The sequence below is a fragment of the Perognathus longimembris genome, chromosome 8, assembly GCF_023159225.1.
Source record: "Perognathus longimembris pacificus isolate PPM17 chromosome 8, ASM2315922v1, whole genome shotgun sequence".
NCBI lineage: Eukaryota > Metazoa > Chordata > Mammalia > Rodentia > Heteromyidae > Perognathus > Perognathus longimembris.
This window is the reverse complement of record NC_063168.1, coordinates 12,775,480-12,798,518: the sequence shown is the minus strand read 5'-3', so window position 1 is coordinate 12,798,518 and position 23,039 is coordinate 12,775,480. Positions and strand designations below refer to the sequence as shown.

At 42.0% G+C, this 23,039-nt stretch overlaps 1 protein-coding gene and 1 non-coding gene across 7 annotated transcripts in view; one reads left to right on the top strand and one right to left on the bottom strand.

Annotated features, from left to right (window-relative positions):
- The window catches only part of Krcc1 (lysine rich coiled-coil 1), a 31,752-nt gene extending 12,906 nt beyond the window's left edge, over positions 1-18,846 (bottom strand). The window contains exons 1-4 of one of the 6 annotated variants that reach the window (XM_048352532.1): positions 18,615-18,828; positions 11,634-11,726; positions 7,192-7,361; positions 3,159-4,530 (exon numbers count right to left, since the gene is read on the bottom strand). In XM_048352532.1, the coding sequence (XP_048208489.1) occupies positions 3,729-4,508 (780 nt within the window). In that variant the 5' untranslated portion in view covers positions 4,509-4,530; positions 7,192-7,361; positions 11,634-11,726; positions 18,615-18,828 and the 3' untranslated portion in view covers positions 3,159-3,728. Of the gene's footprint in view, positions 1-3,158; positions 4,531-7,191; positions 7,362-11,633; positions 11,727-18,080; positions 18,251-18,289; positions 18,485-18,614 lie in introns of those variants that run through there. The other 5 variants (XM_048352533.1, XM_048352529.1, XM_048352531.1 and 2 more) reach the window with 5 other exon arrangements.
- A 4,087-nt stretch (positions 18,847-22,933) lies between these two features.
- LOC125356995 lies at positions 22,934-23,039 on the top strand. The gene has a single exon (XR_007212028.1). It is a non-coding gene; the product is annotated as a U6 spliceosomal RNA (small nuclear RNA).

Genomic DNA, 23,039 nt, shown 5'->3' with positions numbered 1-23,039 from the left:
AGGTGTCAGTAGTGATCCCATTGTCAGTTATGATAACCAAAAAATGTCTCCCGAAATTGCCCAGTGTCCCCTGGGAGGCAATATTGACTCTGTTTAGTAACTACTTCCATAGGAGTTGGGGTACAGCTCAATGTGAGAGCTTGTGCTTTGCATGTCTAAGGCCCTGGGTTCAATCACTACCACCAAAACATAAACAAAAACCAGTGATGGGCTGGGAATATGGCCTAGTAGTAAAGTCCTCGCCTCGTATACATGAAGCCCTGGGTTTGGTTCCTCAGCACCACATAAATAGGAAAAAAAGCCAGAAGTGGTGCTGTGGCTCAAGAGGTAGAGTGCTAGCCTTGAGCAAAAAGAAGCCAGGGACAGTGCTCAGGCCCTGAGTCCACGCCCTAGGACTGGTAACAAAAACAAAACAAATAAACAAAAACCAGTGATGTAGACCCTAAGTGTAAACTTATATGCTGCTTTACAAACGCTTCATAGGTGTATGGTTCACCTGGAATTGATTTTGTGCAAGCTGAGGAGGGCATCCTACTTGTTTCACCAGTCACCATTCTCCAATGCCACATATTAAAATATCTGCCTAAGGAAATGAGGTATGGCTCAAATGGTAGAGCACCAGCCTTGAGTGGAAAAGCCAGGAGCATGGAAGTCTGAATTCAAGCCCTAGTACTGGCATGCCCACATGTGCCTGCACCCCTTTCTGCCAAATGGGTACTGTTTTCTTACTTATGGACTTTTGCACCTACTGGTTTCTCCACTAGCAACAGATTTCCCAGGGGCTGATCCTTGTAGATGTTTCTGGTTTTGTGAATCTTTTCCCCAAAGGTTCCTATGGATCAGCTGCACCCAAAGAAATTCCCATCACATGCCGCTATGGTTGAAGCCCTTCCCACCCTTATCTTTTTGGCATTCTGGGTCTTATAGTTTGCTAGACAGGTGCTCTGTGCTGAGCTGAGATTGTCCTTTGATGGGTGGGCTTCATCTGTTGATCAGCAAACTACCTGGACTGTTCAAGGTTCCCCCACCCCCGCCCCCCGTTCCTTCCTGGAATGGTATAAGCACAATGCTCTCAATGTTTGTTTATACTTAGACCAATTTAATTTTTTCAAGATCGAGGGTGGGTTTTTTTCTTCCAATTCTGGGGTCTTGTATTCTCAGGGTATTCTGCTTTTTTGCTCATGACTCTACCACTTGAGCCATAGCTCCAACTCCTGGCTTTTTGTTGGTTTGGAGATGAGTCCTCAGATTTGTCTGCTTGGGCTGCTCCAAATCTCCATTCTTAGATCTTAGCCTCCCGAGTAGCTACGATTAGAGTCACTGGAGCCTAGGTGACTTCAAGCTCTAGTTTCTCACTTTTTTTTTTTTCCTTCAAGTGTAGCCAGAATTTGTCCTGTTTTCCTTTTGGTTTAGCTTCTGCTCTCTTGGAAGTGCCATCTTTCAAAGGACCTTACAGGTAAAAATGTGACTCAAGTACCAAACGAAGGCTCAGCTTCAACCACCTTTACATACCTTAATCTGAATACTGAATGGAGTTGGGGAACAGAGCTCTTCTCACATTTTAGGGCAAAAAGTTTGTCCTAAAGTTTTTGAAGTTATGTAGCTTACCCAAGATTCTCATCAGTATCACATATAGTATTTCTGTCAATTTCTATGACTTTAATAAAAATGACCTATTCATATATTCATGATATATTCAGTACAGACTAATGTTCTATGCTGGTAACTGCTGGCTTGAAGAAATAACAGGAGCTTGGTATCTTGTTGAATATTCTTACAGTGTTGCCATGACAGAACAATGCAATGAAATTTTATTTCTTATAAATTCCTTTTTAGTTTAAATTATCTGGAAAAATTTGGGTCAGCCATAATTCTATCTTAAGAAATTGCATTCATGGGGGGGAGGAAAGTAGGGAGGGAGGAAAGTGGGAGAAAAATGAGGGAGGAGGTAACAAGTTGGATAAGAAATGTACTCACTGCCTTAGGTATTAACTGTAACCCTCTGTATATCACTTTGACAATAAAAAAAATTGTATTCAGCATTGTTAACCACAGCCAAGATATGCAACCAACCCAGACTCCCCTCAGCAAATTGATGAAGAAAATTTGGTACATATACACAATGGAATGTGTATGCTTCCATCAGAAAGAATGATACTGCCCATTCATTCGTAAGGAAATAGACTTGGTAAAAATTATATGAAGGCAGATCCAAAGCAACACAGGTTGCATGGTTTCCCTCAACTGTACTTAGAAAGTGCCTATAAATCTACAAGTAAACACAAAGAAAAAAAAATAACACGTGGACATGAGACATTACAGGACTCTAGACTCACAGTGAGACCAAAGGATATTCTTAGGAGAAGATCGAAAGGTTCAATAGCTATGTGCATATGATCACACAAAATGTGTACTGAACTGCAAGAAATGGAAACAAGAGGTTTTATGTCATTCCCTCTCCCCCCCACTCCTTGGTTTTTGAATTCTGTACCTTTTGTCTTGTATGTAAGTTTATCTGTATGGGGAGAGTAAGGGGGAGCACAGAAATGGTGGGACAAAGGGTGAACAAATGTAGCAGCAATACACTAGATACACTGAAAATGAACTATACAACTTGTGAGGGAGGTGGGTTTTGAGGGGGAAAACTGAAAATGAGGAAAGAGGTGACTGTTCAAAAAGAAATCTATTCATTACCTGCCTGATGTAACTATAACCCCTCTGAACATCACCTTTACAATAAAAAGCAAACAAAACCCAAACTGCATTCAAATATGAGTAAGTCTCGTAATAGTAGACAAGGAATTTTTTGTTTTGGTCATCCTGGGACTTGAACTCAGGGCCTAGGCACTGTCCTTGAGCTTTTTCACTCAAGGCTAGTGCTCTATCATTTTGAGCCACAGGGCCACTTCTGGTTTTCTGGTGGATAACTGGACTTTCCTGCCTGGGATGGCTTCAAACTGTGATCCTCAGATCTTCATCTCCTGAGTAGCTAGGATTACAGGCATGAGCCACTAGTGCCCAGCCTAAACAAGGAAATGTTACAAATTTAAAGTGCAACCAACTTAGAAGATCTTCACACAAGAGTATAACTGCCCAGTTATCATTCTCCTTCCAAAAGAAAAATATTGGTGGTGGGAACAGATTGACACAAAATAATATGCAGAAATTAGAACACTTTATTATAAACATTTCCAGAATATAAACTGATTTTGTATGAGGATATTTTTAAACTTTTAAAACTCTATGCAAGATAAGCTTATTATTTTTTATTATATATTTCACTTCTCACTTTCCAGTCTACAAAATACACTGCAAATTAGATCTAACAAAGAAAAAAAAATCTAATTTGCTTCATAGAGAAAACCAATGAACATAAAAATGTCCAATTCAAAATGAAAACAAACCCAACCAAGAAACATTCTGCAGTCTATTAATCCTCCAATGTAAAATAAATCATCTATCAGGGAAAATAATTCCACCCTCACAGCAATTAGATGAATACAAGCAGAGCCACACTCAAAAAGGGACATTGCATGTAAGAAAACCATTCAAATGCTTTTGGAAAATGAGGAAAAGTATTTCCATGTTGGAGACCAAGCATACTAAATATTCTTGTTCATATGGCCTTAGTTACAGTTATGTGTCCAAAAAAGGTAAGTGATATGAATATCAAAGAACCAAGTTCCTCCAGTGCTTTCCATGAAACCTCAGGAGAACCAACCAGACTTTCAAAATCCAAGGATTGACTGGTCCCACAGCATTTCCTCCTCTGTCCTTTCTTCGCCTTGTTCCTTTTTCTCTTTTCTACGCTTACGGTCCTCTTTCTTAGAGGCTCCATCTCGGTTCTTTTTCTCCTTTCGATTCTTAAGCTTTTCTGTACTGACCTGTCCCATTTCTGCTTCCACTTTTGTTTTCTTTCTTTGGATGCTCTTGTGTTTGTCTAAATCCATTTCCTCAGAACTTCTTTTCCTCTTATGCTTAGGCCGTTCTTCCTCTGGTTTTTCTCTGCCTTCCTCTGGGTGCCTTTGTCTGTTGTGATGTATCTGTTTATGACTGGGTTGAGGGGCACTAGTATTGTGTCCTAAGGAGAGGTGCCTGGGAACTCCAGATTCTACATTGTATAGACCACAATTATATTCTTGCTGACTAAGGTTCAGGGGTACTTGTTTTTCTGAGAAACAGTCCCTGGTGAATTGACAGTAGCTCAGAGAATCTAGTCTCAGCCTGCTGTCCTGCGCTGGCAACCACTGAGGTAACTGGTTTTCCACTTTCTGTGAAGTATTGCATGATCTTGGATATGACTGCATAGTTCCAGCTGGGAATCTCTGATCATACATTCTGTACTTGTGCCTGGACTCGATCTCTTCTCTGTACCCACAGGTATCCAAATAGTCCTCTCTCATCTTTCTGAAACAAGTCTTTGGCTCTAAGCCTCTGGCTTTCTGTACTTTAATATAATCTTCAAGTTCATCTTGAAAAGAGTCAGAAGACTTCATTGAATGCTTCATTAGGTTGACAAAAAGGGATTCTCTGTAGAGAAGACGGGAGGAAATCCTAGTTACTAAATTATTTGGTTCTGAGTCATTCTTTTGCTCCTAACAAGGTTTTCAGAAAACAAATTAAACAAATTAAAACCTACTTCAGTATAAAGTTGTTATTGTAATATATTGCATAAGGTAGAATGGGGATGGTCAAACATTTCCCAGGTCATCCCTAAGTAACTTTTACCCTTCGGAAGTAGGAAAAAACATGCACAAAGGAGCTAACATGGAGGATGCTTGTGGTGTACGCAGCGATGTATGAATACAAGTCACACATCTGTGTCTGGACCTGAGTGTTTAATATCTGAAGTTCTGATAAATCCATTCCCTGTATATTGTTTTCTTTGTTTTGTTTTTGTTGCCAGTCCTGGGGCATGGACTCAGAGCCTGGGCACTGTCCCTGGCTGCTTTTTGCTGAAGGCTAGCACTCTACCTCTTGAGCGACAGCGCCACTTCCGGCTTTTTTCTCTATATCTGGTGCTGAGGAATGGAACCCAGGGCTTCATGTACGAGGTGAGTACTTTACCACTAGGCCATATCCCCAGCCCTGTAATATTCTTTTCTAAGAGAAGTAACAACCATGGCAAAGTAATTTGATATTTAGAATCTTCACTTTACTCAAGCAAACTAAACATACTTACCTGACTACAGTACTTTTAAGGCTTAATAATGAAAAGATGTTTGTAAAATGATTTGGAATCCTAGAAATGAGAAATTCAGCTACGAGACAGAAACTACTCTCAGATTTAGGGCACGAGGAAAGATGAGAGAAAGGAGTTGTGTATCTACTGTACAGCACTTGGCTTTCATTCCATTATTTCTGATTGGTGAAAAGCATTCTAGAATGTTTATGGTTTGTTCTGTCAAAGTACTGTGAGAGGGCTAAAGGAGGAAATGGAGAAGAAAATGAATGCAATGAAGATAGAACCAATGTAGAAAAGAAACTCAAGAGTACATATACAAGGGGCTGGGAATATGGCCTAGTGGCAAGAGTGCTTGCCTCACATACATGAAACCCTGGGTTCGATTCCCCAGCACCACATATATAGAAAACGGCCAGAAGTGGCGCTGTGGCTCAAGTGGCAGAGTGCTAGCCGCGAGCAAAAAGCCAGGGACAGTGCTCAGGCCCTGAGTCCAAGGCCAGGACTGGCAAAAAAAAAAAAAAAAAGAGTACATATTTTCACTTAGGAGCGGGAGGAAGCACTATGCCTGATTCTCTTTCCTCTACACCAAATCCTAAATAACTAAAAATTATATTTACTATCAGATAATGTCCTGAATTCTGGTGATATGTTTTATCTCCAAAACTCAGCAAAATCCATACAGAACTGAGTATTGCTTTCCTTTAACAAAAACAACCCTGACAAAGCACTCAAGTCATGAACGACCAGTTACTTTTCTAGAAATTTGAGATGAAAAGCCTAAATGAAGCCCAATTTGATGAATTAGAAAAACTAGATCTATTCAACTTAAATAGCATAAAATTACAAGTAGGATAATTACAAATAGTATAACAAATACTTGATTAAAATCTGGGCAGAAGTATTTTAACAAATACTTCAGAAAAAAGCTGGGTGCTGGTGATTCATGTCTGTATTCCGAGTTTCTCAGGAGGCTGAGATCTGAGAATCACAGTTTGAAACCAGCCTGGGGAGGCAAAGTCCCTGGGACTCTTGTCTCCAATTAACCAGCAAGTAAAACACAAGCGTGGCTTAAGAAGTAGAGTACCAGCCATAAGTGCAAAAGCCAAGAGACAATGCTCAGCCCTAAATTCAAACCCTACTACATACCCACACAAACCCACACCCCACTCCCCACACGTGCAAATTATACACACAAAACACATACAAATGCCCCAAAAGCACATTAAAAGATGTTGAAGAGGCTGGGAACGTGGCTAAGTGGTAAAGTGCTTGCCTAGTATGCATGAAGCCCTGGGTTCAATTCCTCAGCACCACATAAACAGAAAAAGCTGGAAGTGGTGCTGTGGCTCAAGTGGTAGAGTGCTAGCCTTGAGCTAGAGAAGCTCAGAGACAGTGCACAGGCCCTGAGGTTCATCAAGCCCCAGAACTGGCCAAAAAATAAAAATAAAAAAATGTTTAAGACTAGTTATCAAGCAAATGTCAATTAAAGACAAAAGAGGTATCATCACAAACTCCCTGGAATGAATGAAATTAAGAAAGACAATACTTAGTGAGGTAGTATGTAGCACCTGCAACTCTCATATATTACGGGTGGGAATGTAAAATGGTACAACACTTTAGAAAACAGCTAGGCAGATCATTTACCAAATGATCTACTTATACCACTCCTAGGTATTTGCCTAGTTCATACTAACTTTATTTGTAATGCTCTCCCACCCCGTAAAGAAGAAAAACTGAAATGTCAATCAGTAGATGAATTGATAAGCCAAATGGCAAAATAAAAACATTATCAGTGATAAAAAGTGAAAACAATCCTAATGTCCATTCACTGATAACTGGCAAACAAAAAATCATATTCATGCAATGGAATATTATTTAGCAATAAAAAGATATAAAGTATTGACATATAGCATAACATGGATGAACCTTGACATTATGCTAGATGAAAGAAGCCAATCCCAAATGACCACAGCTGGCACAGGTATGAAAGGGAAATGAAACCTTACCCTTATCAGGCCAAGAGCGTGGTGGAGAAATCTGATCATATTCACCCATTAACTGCTTCCGATTTTCTACATGAACTTTGTATAAATAGTGACCCCGGGTGACCACCAGGGAGCTAAAATATCATGATGTAGAGACTACAACATCTATTTTTGTCCAATATTCTATTCACCTGAAACCAAGCACAATCTTGTTACAAGGATTAAATAATTCTAATTTTATAACTACACAATCAACATAGGCCAATCATCTCAAAATTCACAAAACCCAGTTTCATTTTCCTTTTGCTTCCTATAGATCCAAAAACAAAACCTAACTTTTTGAGTATTTTTCTACCCTTATTTTATACTTAAACTAAGTATATTTCATTTAAAAATAAATTTATACCTCTGAGTTTAAAAACAGAATGATTTATTTTTGTTTTTTGCCAGTCCTGGGGCTTGAACTCAGAGCCTGGGCACCGTCCTGGCTTAAAAAAAATTTTTTTTATTAATTAATTTTGTTGACAAGGTGTTGTGCAAAAGGGGTACAGTTACATAATAGGGCAGTGAGTACATTTCTTGTGATATCTTACACCCTCGTTTTCTTTCCCTTCCCTAGATCAGGTAGGCATATATACAATACCCAGTGAACCAAAGACATATACAATAGCCACGTGACATAGGCCAAAGGAAATTCACCTAGAACTTTAAATATAATGTCAACAATAGAGTTTGCTTATTGTTGTCTTATATGATCATACATACATAGCTTTTGAGCTATTGTGATCTATTGAGAGGTCTATTTTAGACCTTTTTATGTATAGTAGTTGTTTGGTTTTAGATACATAATGTAAGGTCGCTGACCCAAACCTGTGGGAAATACCATTTGACAAGAAGTTTTTGGTTTCGCAGACCTGGTCTCTACCTGGCTTCTTTTTGCTCAAGGCTAGCACTCTACCACTTGAGCCACAGTGCCACTTCTGGTTTTTTTTTCTGTGTATGTGGTGCTGAGGAATCAAACCCAGGGTCTCAAGTATATGAGGCGAGCACTTTACCACTAGGCCATATTCCCAGCCCCAGAACTAGTGAATTTTAATGTTTGGTCTGCACTAAGAGTTTAAGCATACAGTTTTGCTCTTTTGAATATCAGCTTTAGCAGAAACGCTACAACCAAGAAACCTAAGTTTTCTTTTTTCTTTTGGTGGTACTGGAGTTTGAATTCAAAGTCTTATTCTTGTTAGGCCAGTGATCTCCCATTTGAAATATGCCACTAGCTGTTTTGGCTTTAGCTATTTTTTACCTATTTGAGAAAGTATCAAAAAAAATTTTTTGTGTGTGTGAGCCTCGTACCCATGGCTTGTCACGTTGGGCCCTCGGGTGTGTACCACCAGGCTAGTTTATTTGCTGACATAGGCCGTAAGTAATTCTTTTCTTGGGGGTAGCCTCAAATGACAATTCCTCAAATCCTGGTTGCCTGAATAGCTGGGCTTGCAGGCCTGGCTTTTTTTTTTTCCTTAAAGATGGGAACTCTCACTGTACTGTTCAGACTGCCCCGAACATCTAGGCTCAAACAACTATCTACATTAGCTTCCAGCTCCAGAGTTATTGGGATTATAAGTGCCCACAGCCTGCTTTAGAAGCCAGCAATTTTTATGTTCCTATTTGTGATAGAAACTACCATCTTCCGACATACTGTTTTTCTGCTTTGGTAAAATACCTATGCGTTATCTAGTTAAAAGACTACATTTTCTGCTGGGAACGTGGCTTAGTGGTAGCGTGCTTGGCTAGCAAGCGTGAAGCCCTGGGTTCGATTCCTCAGCACCACATAAACAGAAAAAGCCGAGCGTGGTGCTGTGGCTCAAGTGGTAGAGTGATAACCTTGAGCAAAAAGGAAGACAGGGCCAGTGCCCAGGCCCCACAGGACTGGCTTTAAAAAAAAAAGACTACATTTTTTTACTATCTTTTTTTTTTTTTTGGCCAGTCCTGGGCCTTGGACTCAGGGCCTGAGCACTGTCCCTGGCTTCTTCCCGCTCAAGGCTAGCACTCTGCCACTTGAGCCACAGCGCCGCTTCTGGCCGTTTTCTGTATATGTGGTGCTGGCTGGGGAATCGAACCTAGGGCCTTGTGTATCTGAGGCAGGCACTCTTGCCACTAGGCTATATCCCCAGCCCTTTTTTACTATCTTTAAAGCAGCAGTATGTGGCCATGTGAATGACTTATGGTTAAGTAAAGAAAGCTATGTAGGATACCAAGAGGTCCCATCCTACTGTGAGAATGCCCGTGATTGGAGTTCATTCATTCAACAAGGAACAAGAAGCAAGCCACTGCTTCAGAGGTAAGTCCCAAGATGCCTGGCTCTTTCTGTTGACATTGTAGAACTGTCACAATAGCCTTGTAGTTTATCTTCAAACTTACAGCAAGAAAATGAATAAACCTCAGTGGTTATAAGACCGATCAAAAAATAATGTCTGAGGGGCTGGGGATATAGCCTAGTGGCAAGAGTGCCTGCCTCGGATACACGAGGCCCTAGGTTCGATTCCCCAGCACCACATATACAGAAAACGGCCAGAAGCGGCGCTGTGGCTCAAGTGGCAGAGTGCTAGCCTTGAGCGGGAAGAAGCCAGGGACAGTGCTCAGGCCCTGAGTCCAAGGCCCAGGACTGGCCAAAAAAAAAAAAAAAAAAAAAAAAAAAAAAATTTCAGTGGAACATATCAAAGAACCCTACAAATATCAATTCTCACTAATCTTAGGTTGGAAAAGTGAGGTCCAATAAGTTGACAATTGAATCCACTCAATCAGAGGCCAAAATCTGACTGTAATTATGTTAATATTATACTTACAAGAACTAAAATTCAGTTTTTGTGAAGATTAACAAATGGGTAAAAGTAGACAAGCTCTTTAGAACAGGATAGCTGGGCTAGGTGCCAGTAGCTCATGCTTATAATCCTAGCTGTTCAGGAGGCTGAGAGCTGAGGATTGTGGTTTAAAACAGCCTAGGGAGGAAAGTGGGAGACTCACATCTCCAATTAATTACAAAAAGCTGGAAGCAGAGCTGCAGTTCAAGTGGGAGAGCTAGCCTTGGGCAAAGAAGCTTAGAGATGGCACCCAGGCCCTGAGTTCAAGCCCCAGGACTGGTATGCATGGACACATGGACAGATAGACAGACAGAAAAACACACACACACACCATAAAAAACAAACAAACAACAAAACAGCACATCCGGCTTTGTTTCATTTAATGTATCTAGCACTTCTGATAGCCCAGATATCAGAGTTAGAAATACCAGACTTGAGACCCAATAGCTCTGGTCTCATAATATGAAGGGTGCAGAGTGGGAAGAGACTAAGGTAGTGTAGACAATAGCAAGGTTCAAGGGATGGGAATATGGCCTAGTGGCAATATAAATGAAGCCTTAGGTTTGATTCCTTCAGCACCACATATATATGTAAAAGGCCAGAAGAGGCGCTGTGGCTCAAGTGGCAGAGTGCTAGCCTTGAGCAAAAGAAAAAGCCAGGGGCAATGCTCAGGCTGAGTCCAAGTGCCAAGACTGGCAATAGTAATAATAATCAATCTTTCTCAGAATACCAGTATATGGGAAAGATATGGAATGAGAAGCCATACCATATACAGGACAAGAACATTGGACAGAGAATCAAGTTTCATTTATACTATGATTTTAGAAATAGTAGCTAGAAACTTTGCATTCTCTAATTCTTTTTTTTTCAAATGCCACTTGAGTTTATCACTTCCTTTTTCTCTGCTTGAGTCACACTTAATTTTTCTTTTGTGTTGTTATTGTTGTTGTTTTTTAATGGCTTTTTGTGTATTTTTAGGACAAAAAGGAGGGCATAGGAATGAAGGGTGAACAAAAGCAGTTAGTTGCAGTATTCAATGTACACTATGCAACTTGTCAGAAAGGACAGGAGGGATACGGGGAAAGAAAAAGAAGGGGTGACATTGTCCAAGAACTGTGCTCATTATCTGACTTATGGAATTGTAATCCATCTATACAACTCCTTAGTAATAACAATAAGTGTAAAAAAAAAAAAAACCCTCAAATTCTCAGCCTTAAAAAATGTAAAAGAGCTAAGCCAAGATTAAGATTGCTATATATGGTATTCAACTCCTGCAAAAAATGTCTGTGTGTATATCTTGATTCTTACTGTTTCCTGTTCAATCAAGCTTTATTTCACCTATCTTCTATTTACTACAACTAAGGATAGATATAGGGGCTTTCTGGACATAGTGAAAGATGTGGGGAAAAGAAAATGAACTTAGAGCTATAAAGGCTGAAGTTTAAATTCAAAGGGGAGTCAAGTTCTTCCTCCCTGATCTAGTTTCATTCATCAAAAGGACAATACCATACTTTGGGAGGTTCCTATAAGGATTAAATAACATGTCATGTATGACGTTTACCTGCTACATTTAAAAGCTTCTGTAAGACATACTCTATTTCAACCTACCTCATAATGTGAAATCTTTACTATTCAAATTGTAGCACTATTCCACAGATGCCTTCGATACAAAGCTCAGTCTTTGTTTACTCAATATGGTATCTATGGAGGAAAATAAAGGTAAGACACGATCATATTAGGCATTTAATATCCTCAATACTTAATCATTACTATCATTGCATAAATTATCTCAAACCTTAATTTGCCAAGTGCTGTATTACAAAGGTTCTACAGTAATAGCTTTCTGTTTAGACTGGAAATTTGAACATGAAAATATCTAGAAGTGTTTACTATTTAAGTTAAATTTTTTTCTTCTGTAGCTCTGGGAATGGAATCTATAGAATGCTTGTGCTCTCTCTATTACTAAGCTACATGCTCAATCCCTTTTAAAAGTCTGAGATAGCATTTCACGAAGTTGCTCAGTAGGCTTCAAGTTTGCCATCTTCTTGTTTCAGATGCACAAGTAGCTGGGATTACAAGTGTTTATTACCATGGCTGGTTGTAGCTTTTATTTGGTCCAAAAAATACCAATGAAGGAAGGGGTGTCCACAGAAGACTGGGCTCTACAGAAATGATCTGGGTACCAATATTGTAAGGTGGGCCAAGAAATCCAATCTTGTTTTTGTCTTTTGTCAGTCCTGGGGCTTGAACTCAGGGCCTGAGCACTGTCCCTGGCTTGTTCTATATATGTGGGGCTGAGGAATCGAACCCAGGGCTTCATGTATTCAAGGTGAGCACTTTACCACTAGGCCATATTCCCAGCCCAAGAAATCCAATCTTTTTGTGCATAATGTCAAGAAATGCAGTCTATATGAAATACACGATTCTAGCTACAGTAAGCCCTCTGTGTTCCACATACTTCGTCTCAACCAATTACAGAAAGAAAATACTTAAAATCATGTCTGGACTGAACACATATCTTTTTCTGTCGCTTTTCTGTAAGTAATGCCATGTAAAAACTATTCATGGTATTAGGTATTTTAATCTAGAGGTGATTAAATTGTATGAGACAATGTGTGTGAATTATATGCAACTACAGAAGGAACCTGGCATCTGTGGGGTTTGGAACTTGCAGTGGGGGCTTGGAACCAATCTCTTGCAGATACTAAAAGATGACTACACATTACTGAGGAACCACAAACCACCTTTACCTGTGATAGGCAACCTTTTCCCAGTTGATACAAATGTTTGACCTCTGGATTTTCACTAAACAAAGCTATATAAATTCCTCAAAGCTAGCCAAGTAAATGTTATTGAAAAAAATAGGGCTGGGATTGTAGCTTTGTGGTAGAGTACATGCCTACTATATGAAGCCCTAGGTTCAATTCCTCAGTACCACATACACAGAAAAAGACAGAAGTGGCGCTGTGGCTCAAGTGGTAGAGCACTAGCCTTGAGCACCAAGAAGCCCAGGCGCAGTGCCCAGGTCGAGTTCAAGCTATATATATATATATATATATATATATATATATATATATATATATATATATATATATATATGTGCCAGGCTTGGGCACCTGCGCCTGGGCTTCTTGGTATATGCCAGTTAAAGGACTTGAACTCAGGGCTTGGGCACTGTGCCTAGGTTTCTTGGTGCTCAAGGATAGTGCTCTACTACTTGAGCCACAGCGCCACTTCTGGCTTTTTCTGAGTAGTTTATTGGAGGTAAGTCTCAAGGACTTTTCTGCCAGGGCTGGTTTAGAACCGCAATTCTCAGATTGCTGATCTTGGCCTCCTGAGTAGCTAAGATTACAGGTGTGAGCCACCTGCACCCAGCTAAAGCTATTTATAAATTCTAGAGTTTTTGTTAAAAGTTTTTCTCATACAATCTATACCAAAATTACTACACCTACCCCAGAAGTCTGTACTTCTTCCTAACAGTTAAAATTTGTTTTAGGAAGTGGTGCTGTGGTTCAAAGTGGTAGAACACTACCCTTAAGTGAAAAAGCTTAGGGACAGTGCCCAGACCCTGAGTTGAAGCCCCATGAATGACACCCCCCCAATTTTTAAAATTTTATACATGATTTTTTAGTTTGTAAATGCTTTTATGATTTGAATAATGCCCCACAAACTCATCTGTCGGAAACTTTGTCCCCAGTGCAATAGTGTTGGGGATAAAGCCTAATGGGAGGTGTTTAGGTAATGAGGATCACCTTAATAGGTGGATTGATTAATTATGAGAGCTTAAGGCAATGAGTTTGATCTTGAGATCTCCCCTCCTATCCCTCCCTTTTTGCCATGAAATGAAGGCTTTCACTACCCCCTCAAAACAAAAACAAGGTCCTTACCAGATGCCAGTACCTTGCTATATAAAATGCTCCAGCCTTTGAGAAAGCTCTTTGCAAATCCCCCAATTGTGACATAGTAACAAAGGGATGAATGTAGATGCCAATTACCAAAACTAATTTTATGCAGTCTTTTCTGAGGAAATGTCCATGATCATGTAAAACTAAATTATGTACATATTATTAAATTCAGGGAGGAAGTTACTGTAGCTGGCCCATCTTCTATTCACTTCTTTTTCTGGAGAAGAGTAGGTGATAATCTGCACCTCTGAGTAGAAAGCCTAATGGTATTTGCTGAGACCTCTCTCAAATTCCCTTAGTAGGATATCCCCAGATAAGGATTACTTATTACTGATAGTAAGCAAGCCTTAAACCTATGAGGCATAGTTCCCTGATTTCTATATACGCTACACAAATCTCTTTGGTTTAATGTGAAGTGTCACTTTAAAATCCACTTGGAAAACGTTTCTAGTCAAGTCACTGGTGGCTCATGCCTGTAATTCTAACTACTCAGGAAGAATTCTAGTAATTGGAGCCATTGCTCAAGTGGTAGCACACTAGCCTTGAGCATAAAAGGTCAGTGACAGTGCCCAGGTCCTCATTTCGAGTCCCAGAACTCTTTTCTTCTACATGTTTAGTGTGGGAAGCCAGCGTTCATGGACCAGATAATGCTCTGCTTCACCGGAGCCTTAGTGGCCTGTGCTGCTACCCCTATGAAGTCATTTGGTAGTTAATCTTGCAGTGTATCTTGGAAAAGATAATACACTAAAATTTAATGGGGTTGGGAAATAAGGTTAAGCAAGTAGGGAAGATCATTTAACATTTGCTGTCATGTCAATGTGTTTTAATTTCTGCAAAACATAAAACAAAACCCATGACTTTGACAGGTATTCAGGAGGCTGAGATCTGAGGATCAAGGTTCTAAGCCAGCCCAGGCAGGGAAGTTTTTGAGACCCTTATCTCCAATTAACTAGTAAACAGCCAGAAGCAGAGCTGTGGCCAAACTGGTACAGTGACTGCCTTGAGTGAAAAAGCTAAGGAACAAGCTCCTGGGCTGTAAGTTCAAGCCCCAGTATCAGCACACCCAAGTTACTTTGAAATTTAAAATTATTGTGTATCTTCAAAAGAAGCTTAATTTCAGTGTATAGATTAGAATGTTCACTTAAAAAGTGTCCCAAACAATGATAAACTAAACATTTTAGGTAGGACCTTAACTAAAATACATATTTATATTAAAGATGACTACATGCTGGAAGCATGTAGAACACTTGCCTACTAAATGCAAGGCCCTGCTAATAATTCAAATACACATGTACTTACATTTTAGTCAGTTAGCAAAGTAAAAAGATTAATTTCATAGTGTTTTTTAGAACTTCTCTTGGTATAAGGGAGACTGACCATAGTTATGTGGCACTTTTTTTGATAGTGTCTCATTATATGGCTCAGTCTAGTCCTGAACTTCCAGCCTGTGATCGATCATATTGCCTCAGTTTCCTGTCTGAAATCAGTTCTAATAGTCCTATGAGGACTGGAAAGTGAGAATGGAACCGTATAACTAGCAGCATGAAAAATCTGGTAACTTTTGGAAAAATCCCCTAACATGGTGTTTCACTGTTTAAGTATCATATTCTTATCTGACATAATGGACAATAGGGCTTTTTATAACTGTTTAAAATGAAATACTGTTTTAATGTTTAAAAATAATGTAATATGCCCAATATCTACCAGTTACCTTAACTTCTAATGAAGGTTATTGACTAAACTGAAGTGACAAGAGGTAATTCAAGTAATTTTCAAATTCTAATTAATGAACTCAACCTTAACTTGGTAGCCATTTCATTATTCCTTGAATGTTATCTGATGGCCATTATAGGCTGAAGTTGCAGGTTCTTATGAATTACTGTTCTAGTACACGGACATACCATGGAAAAGAGCAGTAGAGAACTGCTACACCAATTCACAACTCTAACTATCCAAGATCTTAAGAGGCTGGTTAATGCATGGTCTCCAACCTTAATACTACTGCCGTTTGGGGGAGGACAATCTGAAGTTGTTTATGTGGAGTTGCCAAAGGCATTTTAGGATGTTTATAGAATCCCTGGGATGTACCTATACATGTTTACCATGTATGTCCCTTTCTGACCAGTATTGATAAACCATGAGGCCAGTCCACTTATACCTCATAATGACAAATTCAAGTCCAGCAAGTTTGGGACCTACCCAGCATCATAGAGCTAGAACCTAATACTAGCCAAGAATCCCCTCTTTATGTTTACATCTTACCACTTTGAAATACTACAGAAAGTTTATAAAGTGTTTTGCCCATATTCAAAGGCATGGGGCGGGGGGGGAGAGGAAACCTTCACATGTTACATCTGCCAAAAAGTTGTTTTTCCATGAAGAAATTTGGAACTTGTTTCTAAATCTTTCTGCGATCTGGCTATAGGAACCAAAAACTGTAGTCTTGACAGCAATAGGCTTATTTAGGAATACTTGTTGGTTACAGGCAGAAAGTTTGGTACTAAATGCAAAGACGTTCAGATTTTTTATCTCAAGTCTCAGAACAAGATTAGCAATCCAGACTAAGAGAAGATGCTTATTTGGTTACAATAAATTTCTAATTAAATATTCTTAATGAGTGGGATGTATATACTGTGCTTACAAAAATCTTTTAAGGAGTTACTTTTTGATTCCTTGGTCACTTCTCCAAAGTGAAATGTGTGATTATGCACTGGCCTACAAAATACATATATACATAGGTAATGTGTATATACACACTCATATAGAGACATGTATATATTACTTTTACGGTTATTATATTAATGGGTGTCCTGGAAAAAAGGAATCTAAATCTGTACTATTCTGACTCCTACTGTTTTTCACTCTCAAGAATAAGGCAACACATCAGACACTAAAAATAAGATTATGTCTGAATGTATTACTGAGAGCTTCTACAGCTGGATGGCCTTCCATGTTTTAAAGTAATTCCCATTACTGCTTTAAAGCCTTATCTCACAGTTACCAAGTTTGCAGAGGGTAGCACTTGTAAACTAAACTCTACAGTCTCTAAGACTGAGGTTGGAAAAAAAAATAGCTTTTTGCTGGGTTTCAGTTGTTCAAGCCTGTCATCCTAGCTACTCAGAAGGCTGAGATCTGAGGATAGCTGTTCTAAGCCAGATCTGGGAGGAAAGTCTATGAGACTCATATCTGCAATAACTATCAAAAAGTTAAAATGGAGCTGGTTCAAGTGGTAGAGTGCCAGCCTTGTGCAAAATAAAGGACAGAGTCCAGAAGTTTGAGCTCCAATACCAGCAAAAAAGAAAAAAAAAAAGCACGTTTCCATTTTGGGGAAATGTGTTGAACTATTAAAAACACTCTAAATCCCTGTACAAAGAGCTAAAACCCAACATGGCTGCTAGCAGATTAGGGCCAAGTCCCTGGGAAAAACCAGGTCCACTCTGTGGAAAAGCTCTGGGCTGTCAAGGTTTTGTTCCAGCCGACATCCGCGTGACATTGATCTCTTTTGCTCACATCTAGTGGTGCTGGGGGATGGAACTCAACTACTCGGACTGACTTCGCTTTTAGAAAGCACTCAATAGTAAAGAGTTTACAATTGTGAATCTTCCCAACATCCATTAGAGATGCACGTGTATTTCCGGCAGCTCAGGAATTCTTTCTTAGGACCAAAGGCATTCCTTTGAAATGTAACAGGGACAGGGCCCCGCCTCCCAGTGGGGGGCGGGAATGAGGACAGTAACCTAACTGATAATTCCCAGCTAGCAGACTCAGCTGACCTACTTGCATTTACAATGACTAACCCTTTGTAATTGTGGAGGGCTCCCCTCCCCCTCCATACTTACACGTGGTCCGGCGAAAACGCCCAGTCACCTCTGAGCAAATAAATACACAGCTCAACTTTTGGGAAAGTGGTTATGGGACGGGAATCTGTTCCAACTGATCCGATTGGATACGCGGTTACGGAATAAAATGTCTGCGCCGATCTAACACACGCCAGCTTTTCATCTGTGACTTGGGTAGCTACCACACTCGATCCCAGATCACTACCGACTTTGTTCTACAGGGTCATAACTTCAAAAAAAAGCCTAGAAAAGCTTCAGGGAGGGGACGCCCCCTCCAGCCCCGACAACACGAACAAAAAAAAAGCCCTCACCTCTTCTTTTGCCTTGGAAAACATCTGTAACTTTCCGAGCTCCCCTGTAACGTCCGGGATCCACCTCCCTCGCTCACCCCGCTTCTGCTAAGTGGACCTACGGTGTGGTGTCTGCTCTCCATGTTGCGTTTCACCTCCACGGAGGCCCCCTCTCCTCCCGGCTCGGGCTCTGCCCTCCCTGGCCGTGTCTCCTCCTGGTGTCCCCTCACCGGCCCGTCCCCGTCCCGGGCGCTCAGGTCCGACGCCCTCGGCTTTGGCCGCTTCACTTGGTCCCCCGGCCCAGCCGAGGCGTCCCTCGGCCCTTCACACTCCACGCTGAGGGCTCTGCAGGCGCCCCGGTTCCGAGGCGGCGGGCGCCGAGGGGGCGCGCAGGACTCCGGGCCGCGCCCCGGTCGGCCATGTCGCCGGCTCGGGGCAGGGCGGGGCGCGGCCCGGCGAGCGCGCAGGGGCCTTGGCGGGGCCTCGGCCGGGCCGGGCCGGGCCGCGCTGGAGGCTGAAGGCCGGGCCGCCCCCGCCGCCGGGGCGGGAACTCACCTTCGCTGAGGCAGGGGCGGGCGTCTACACTACAGTCCCCCTCCCCGCCAACGCCGCCGGCCGGGGGAGAGGCTGCGGTGGAGGTGGCGGAGAGGCAGAGAACACCGCCGCCGCCGCCGCCGCCTCCGCCGCAGAGCAGGCGGGGTGGGAGGAGGGGCGGAGACCCGGCTTCCTGAGGGGAAGTCACCGCCACCGTCAGCGGCCGATAGGACTGCGCCGGCGCCATGGCGGCCTGGCGCGCTGCGGCGCCTGCGCAGTAGGCGGCGCGGCGCTTAGTCCCGCCTTCCTGTTTGCTCCGCCCCCGTCCTCCCGCCATTTCCGGGCTCCGCGCTAATCCGGCGGGCCCGGCGGGTGGTTCCGGGCGTGTCCAGCGCTTCACGGTGAAGTTAAAGTTAAGGAAGGGCCGGCGGCCGCGTTCGCTGAAACCTGTAAGCCCGAGCTGCTGTGGGGTCGGAGACGGCCTCAACTTTTTGAAAAGCAGCTCGGGCCGAACAGTCTGCGAGACCAGTTAACCAGCAAAATGCCGGATCGGGGGCGTGGCTCCTGCGGTGGAGCGCCGTCTGTGAGCGAAAACGTGGGGAGCTGGATGGAGCTGGAGGCCTCGAGTTCCAGCCTCCTCCGCGCTGGGACCCGAGAAAGAACAAAGAGTGGGTTTAAAACCGAGGCAGATGCTCTCAGAAGACATCCATTCACTTGCCTCTTCATTTCTCTTCCTTTCCGTGCTTATGGCTGCCAACAAAGTATGGTATACACAGTTCTTGGTCATGATACATTGTCATTATGGGTTCATAGATGACCTTTACCTTAATCCTTCTCTTTTCCAGGTCATATGTATGTTAAGCATATGTGTTATGTATGCATAACATTTATAAGCAGTATTTGTGTAGACTTCACTTATTTCAGGGTTTGTATTCCGTTCTTTCCTCCTTTCCATCTTTCCTCAATTCTTCCTTGCCCTCCCTCCCTCCCCCCCCCCCCCCCCCCCCCAGCAAACATACACTGCTTTAGAGTAGTTTGGGCTTTGAGACAGGATCTCACTTTGTAGCCCAGGCTGGCCTGGAATTTGCATCCTAGTTCTGGGATTACCGGTGTGTACCACCACACCAGGCTGTAGGGTTTATTTAATTTCCTCTTTACAACATTTTAGGATTTATTTCACTTAACATCAAGATTCTCATAAACTGTTGGAAATAACTGTAATCTTTCAAATTCATTTATGTACAGTATTCCACCTATTTTCTTGTTTATGGGTATATTTTCCTGTTACGGGTATGTTTTCTTAGGCACGCGGCAAAAGTGTCTAGTGGGTATCCTCCACATTTCTGTCATACTGATAGGTCTTATTTTGGATTCTAAGCATGTCCTGCTTCGTACATGCAAAGATGTCTCTTCCTCTTGAACTGCTCCAAACTACCTTCTGAAAGCACAATCCAAGAAAACCACAGGGTTTATTGCCAGCAGAAGAGCTGAGAAGGCTAGTTCTCTCACTGGAGGGAGAGAAAAAGTGCTTGTCATTGTCTAGGGAGCTGCTTATAATCTAGGGCCGCTAAGGGTGGGATTTCACCCACCAGGGTGGGATGTGAGAGCAGAGGACTCTGTTATGGTGGGCTAAGATTTATGCCAGCTGCCTGAATAGATGAGGGGTCCTGCTGTTGGAATATCAAGGTGAGAGCATGGAGGCTAGTCATCAGTTGCTGCACCAAAAGGGCCCTTTGTAGGCCAACCTGGGGAAAGGAGCATGTGAAGCTGACACCCTCTACATCTCCTCCTTCCTCTGTTCCCTCCTTCCTGTCCTCCCCTTCCCCCTCTTCTCTGGTACTGGGGCCTGAACTTCCACTCTCACTTAGTTTTTTCCACTCATGACTGTTGCTCTGCCATTTGAACCATAGCTCCACTTCCAGCTTTTTTTCTAGTTAATTGGAGGTAAGAGTGGGGCTGGCTTCCAACTGTATACCTCAGATCTCAGCCTCCTGACTAGCCAGAATTACAGCTATCAACCACCAATGCCCATCTTCTTTACATTTCTACCAAGGATTCTATCCAGAAGTCATTACTCTCATTGTCTATTGGAAAAAGCTAAAGTGAGCCTACCAGCTTCAGTGCAACTCCAAGTTCCTATGTTCCCAAGCTCTTACCTCCCTACACTACTTTGACCTTATGATTCAACAACATTAAATCTATACTCATTTTCTCAAATACCACATTGTTAGAATATATTAGACATTGCCAGAAACCTCACAGACATCCAGGTACAAAAGAACAAAGGAAAGGTTTATTGCCAGCAAATGGACTGGCAAGACCCCTTCTGGCAAGGGAGAAGTGAGAAGTGCCTATTGTCTGGAGTGACATATATCACCTAGGAGGTCTGGGGTGGGGGTGGGGGGCCTCTGTGTGGACTTGTGGACCTGGGGCTTTATCATGGTAGCCTAGGATTTATGGCTGCTGCCCAAATGGTAGATAAGGGGCCTTGCAACTGCCCAGGCCTAAAGGTCACTTGCCTTATATGGTTGTAATTGCCCTAAAGGAATGCCATCTCAAGGTAAAGGGGGATGGAAGCCGATTATTTACTGCCCTTACTAGATGGGCCTAGTGTTACTTAGGAAAGGAGCATACTAGCTATGGGAGAGGAGGCTTTTGGGCTTACACATGTTATTGTATAGTTCAGTATATTGTATTTGTTCCTTCTCCTAGGATATCCTCTCCCCCTCTCTTCCTAAAACTTTTTCCTACAGAACTAAATCCTATCCTGGTTTCAGCATTTCTCATTCTTAGGCATTGCTTCATACTTTTATTGCATGTGTTTTCCTAGGTAACAGAATATTGCTTTACATGATTTAAAACTACATAAATGATTTTTTAAAAAAATAAATGCAGCCTTTTTATTGTGTGTGTGTGACTGGCCTAGGTCTTTTTTTTTTTTTTTTTTTTTTTTGGCCATTCCTGGGCCTTGGACTCAGGGCCTGAGCACTGTCCCTGGTTTCTTTTTGCTCAAGGCGAGCACTCTGCCACTTGAGCCACAGCGCCACTTCTGGCCGTTTTCTATATGTGTGGTGCTGGGGAATCAAACCTAGGGCTTCATGAATATGAGGCAAGCACTCTTGCCACTAGGCCATATTCCCAGCCCTTACATAAATGATTTTTATACATGCTTTACAATTTGTCTTTTATCATCTTTTATATTAATACCACCCTTTAATTCATACTGGATAGCAAGGTTTCAGTTGTGTTCCATTATGTAAATCTACTATGAGTTAGCTGTTTTGTAGATATTCTTCATAGACATTGAGCATTTTTCCCAGCTTCACTCTTACGGATAGTGCTGCTTTAACATCCTTTCTACAGATGACTAGGAGATTCTCAGGAGTTCATATTTAGGAGATGTGTTAAGTAGAAGGCCTTAGGCAGGCTTAGTAAAGAAAAGTATAGTATGTGTGCTCCATTAGTTCATGTTAGGCTTATTGAAGTAGGTAGCCGACCTTACATTTCCCACACAGTTGTAGTTGCTTACACATGTCATTGTGTGTGTGTGTGTGTGTGTGTGTGTGTGTGTGTGTGTGTTTTAACCTCTACATCTCTGCTCATGTTGTGTTCTTAAGGCTGAGATGGTCTTGCCCAGTTCTGATTGCCCACCTCCTTTTATTTCTCAGAGAGTTTTCCTTTCTTTACTTTTTTTTTTTTTGCCAGTCCTGGGGCTTGAACTGTGGGCCTGGGCACTGCTCCTGAGCTTCCTTTTGCTCAAGGCTACCACTTGAGCCACAGCACCATGTTTATGTGGTACAGAGGAATCCAACCCAGGGCTTCATGCATGCTAGGCAAACATTCTACCACTAAGTCACATTCCTGGCCCTCTCAGATACTTCTTTTGAAACTTGCTCCCAAACCTTAGGTTGCCCTAGATTTCCTCTTTGCCTTTAATACTCTTCATCTATGGTTACAGGCTGCCCATAATCCCCTTTGCATGACCAATGTCATGAAAACAGGGCCTCCATTTTTTTTTGGTATTTTGATACATATTCTGATAGATGCATATGGAATAAGTGAATTTAAGAATTCTTAGGCCGGGCACTGGTGGCTCATGCCTGTAATTCTAGCTACTCGGTAAGCTGATTTCTGAGATTTGCTGTTCAAAGCCAGCCCAGGCAGGAAAGTCCATGAGACTCTTATCTCCAATTAACCACCAGAAAACTGGAAGTGGCGCTGTGGCTCAAAGTGGTAGAGTACTAGCCTTGAGCTGAAGAGCTCAGGGACAGCGCCCAGGCCCAGAGTTCAAGCCCAATGACTGACAACAAAAAAAGAAAAAAAAAAAAAAGAATTCTTAGGTGCTTGCTTCGGCAGCACATGTACTAAAATACCATGCAGCAGAGAAGATTAGCATGGCCTCTTCATAAGGATGACATGCAACTTCGTGAAACGTTCCATATTTTT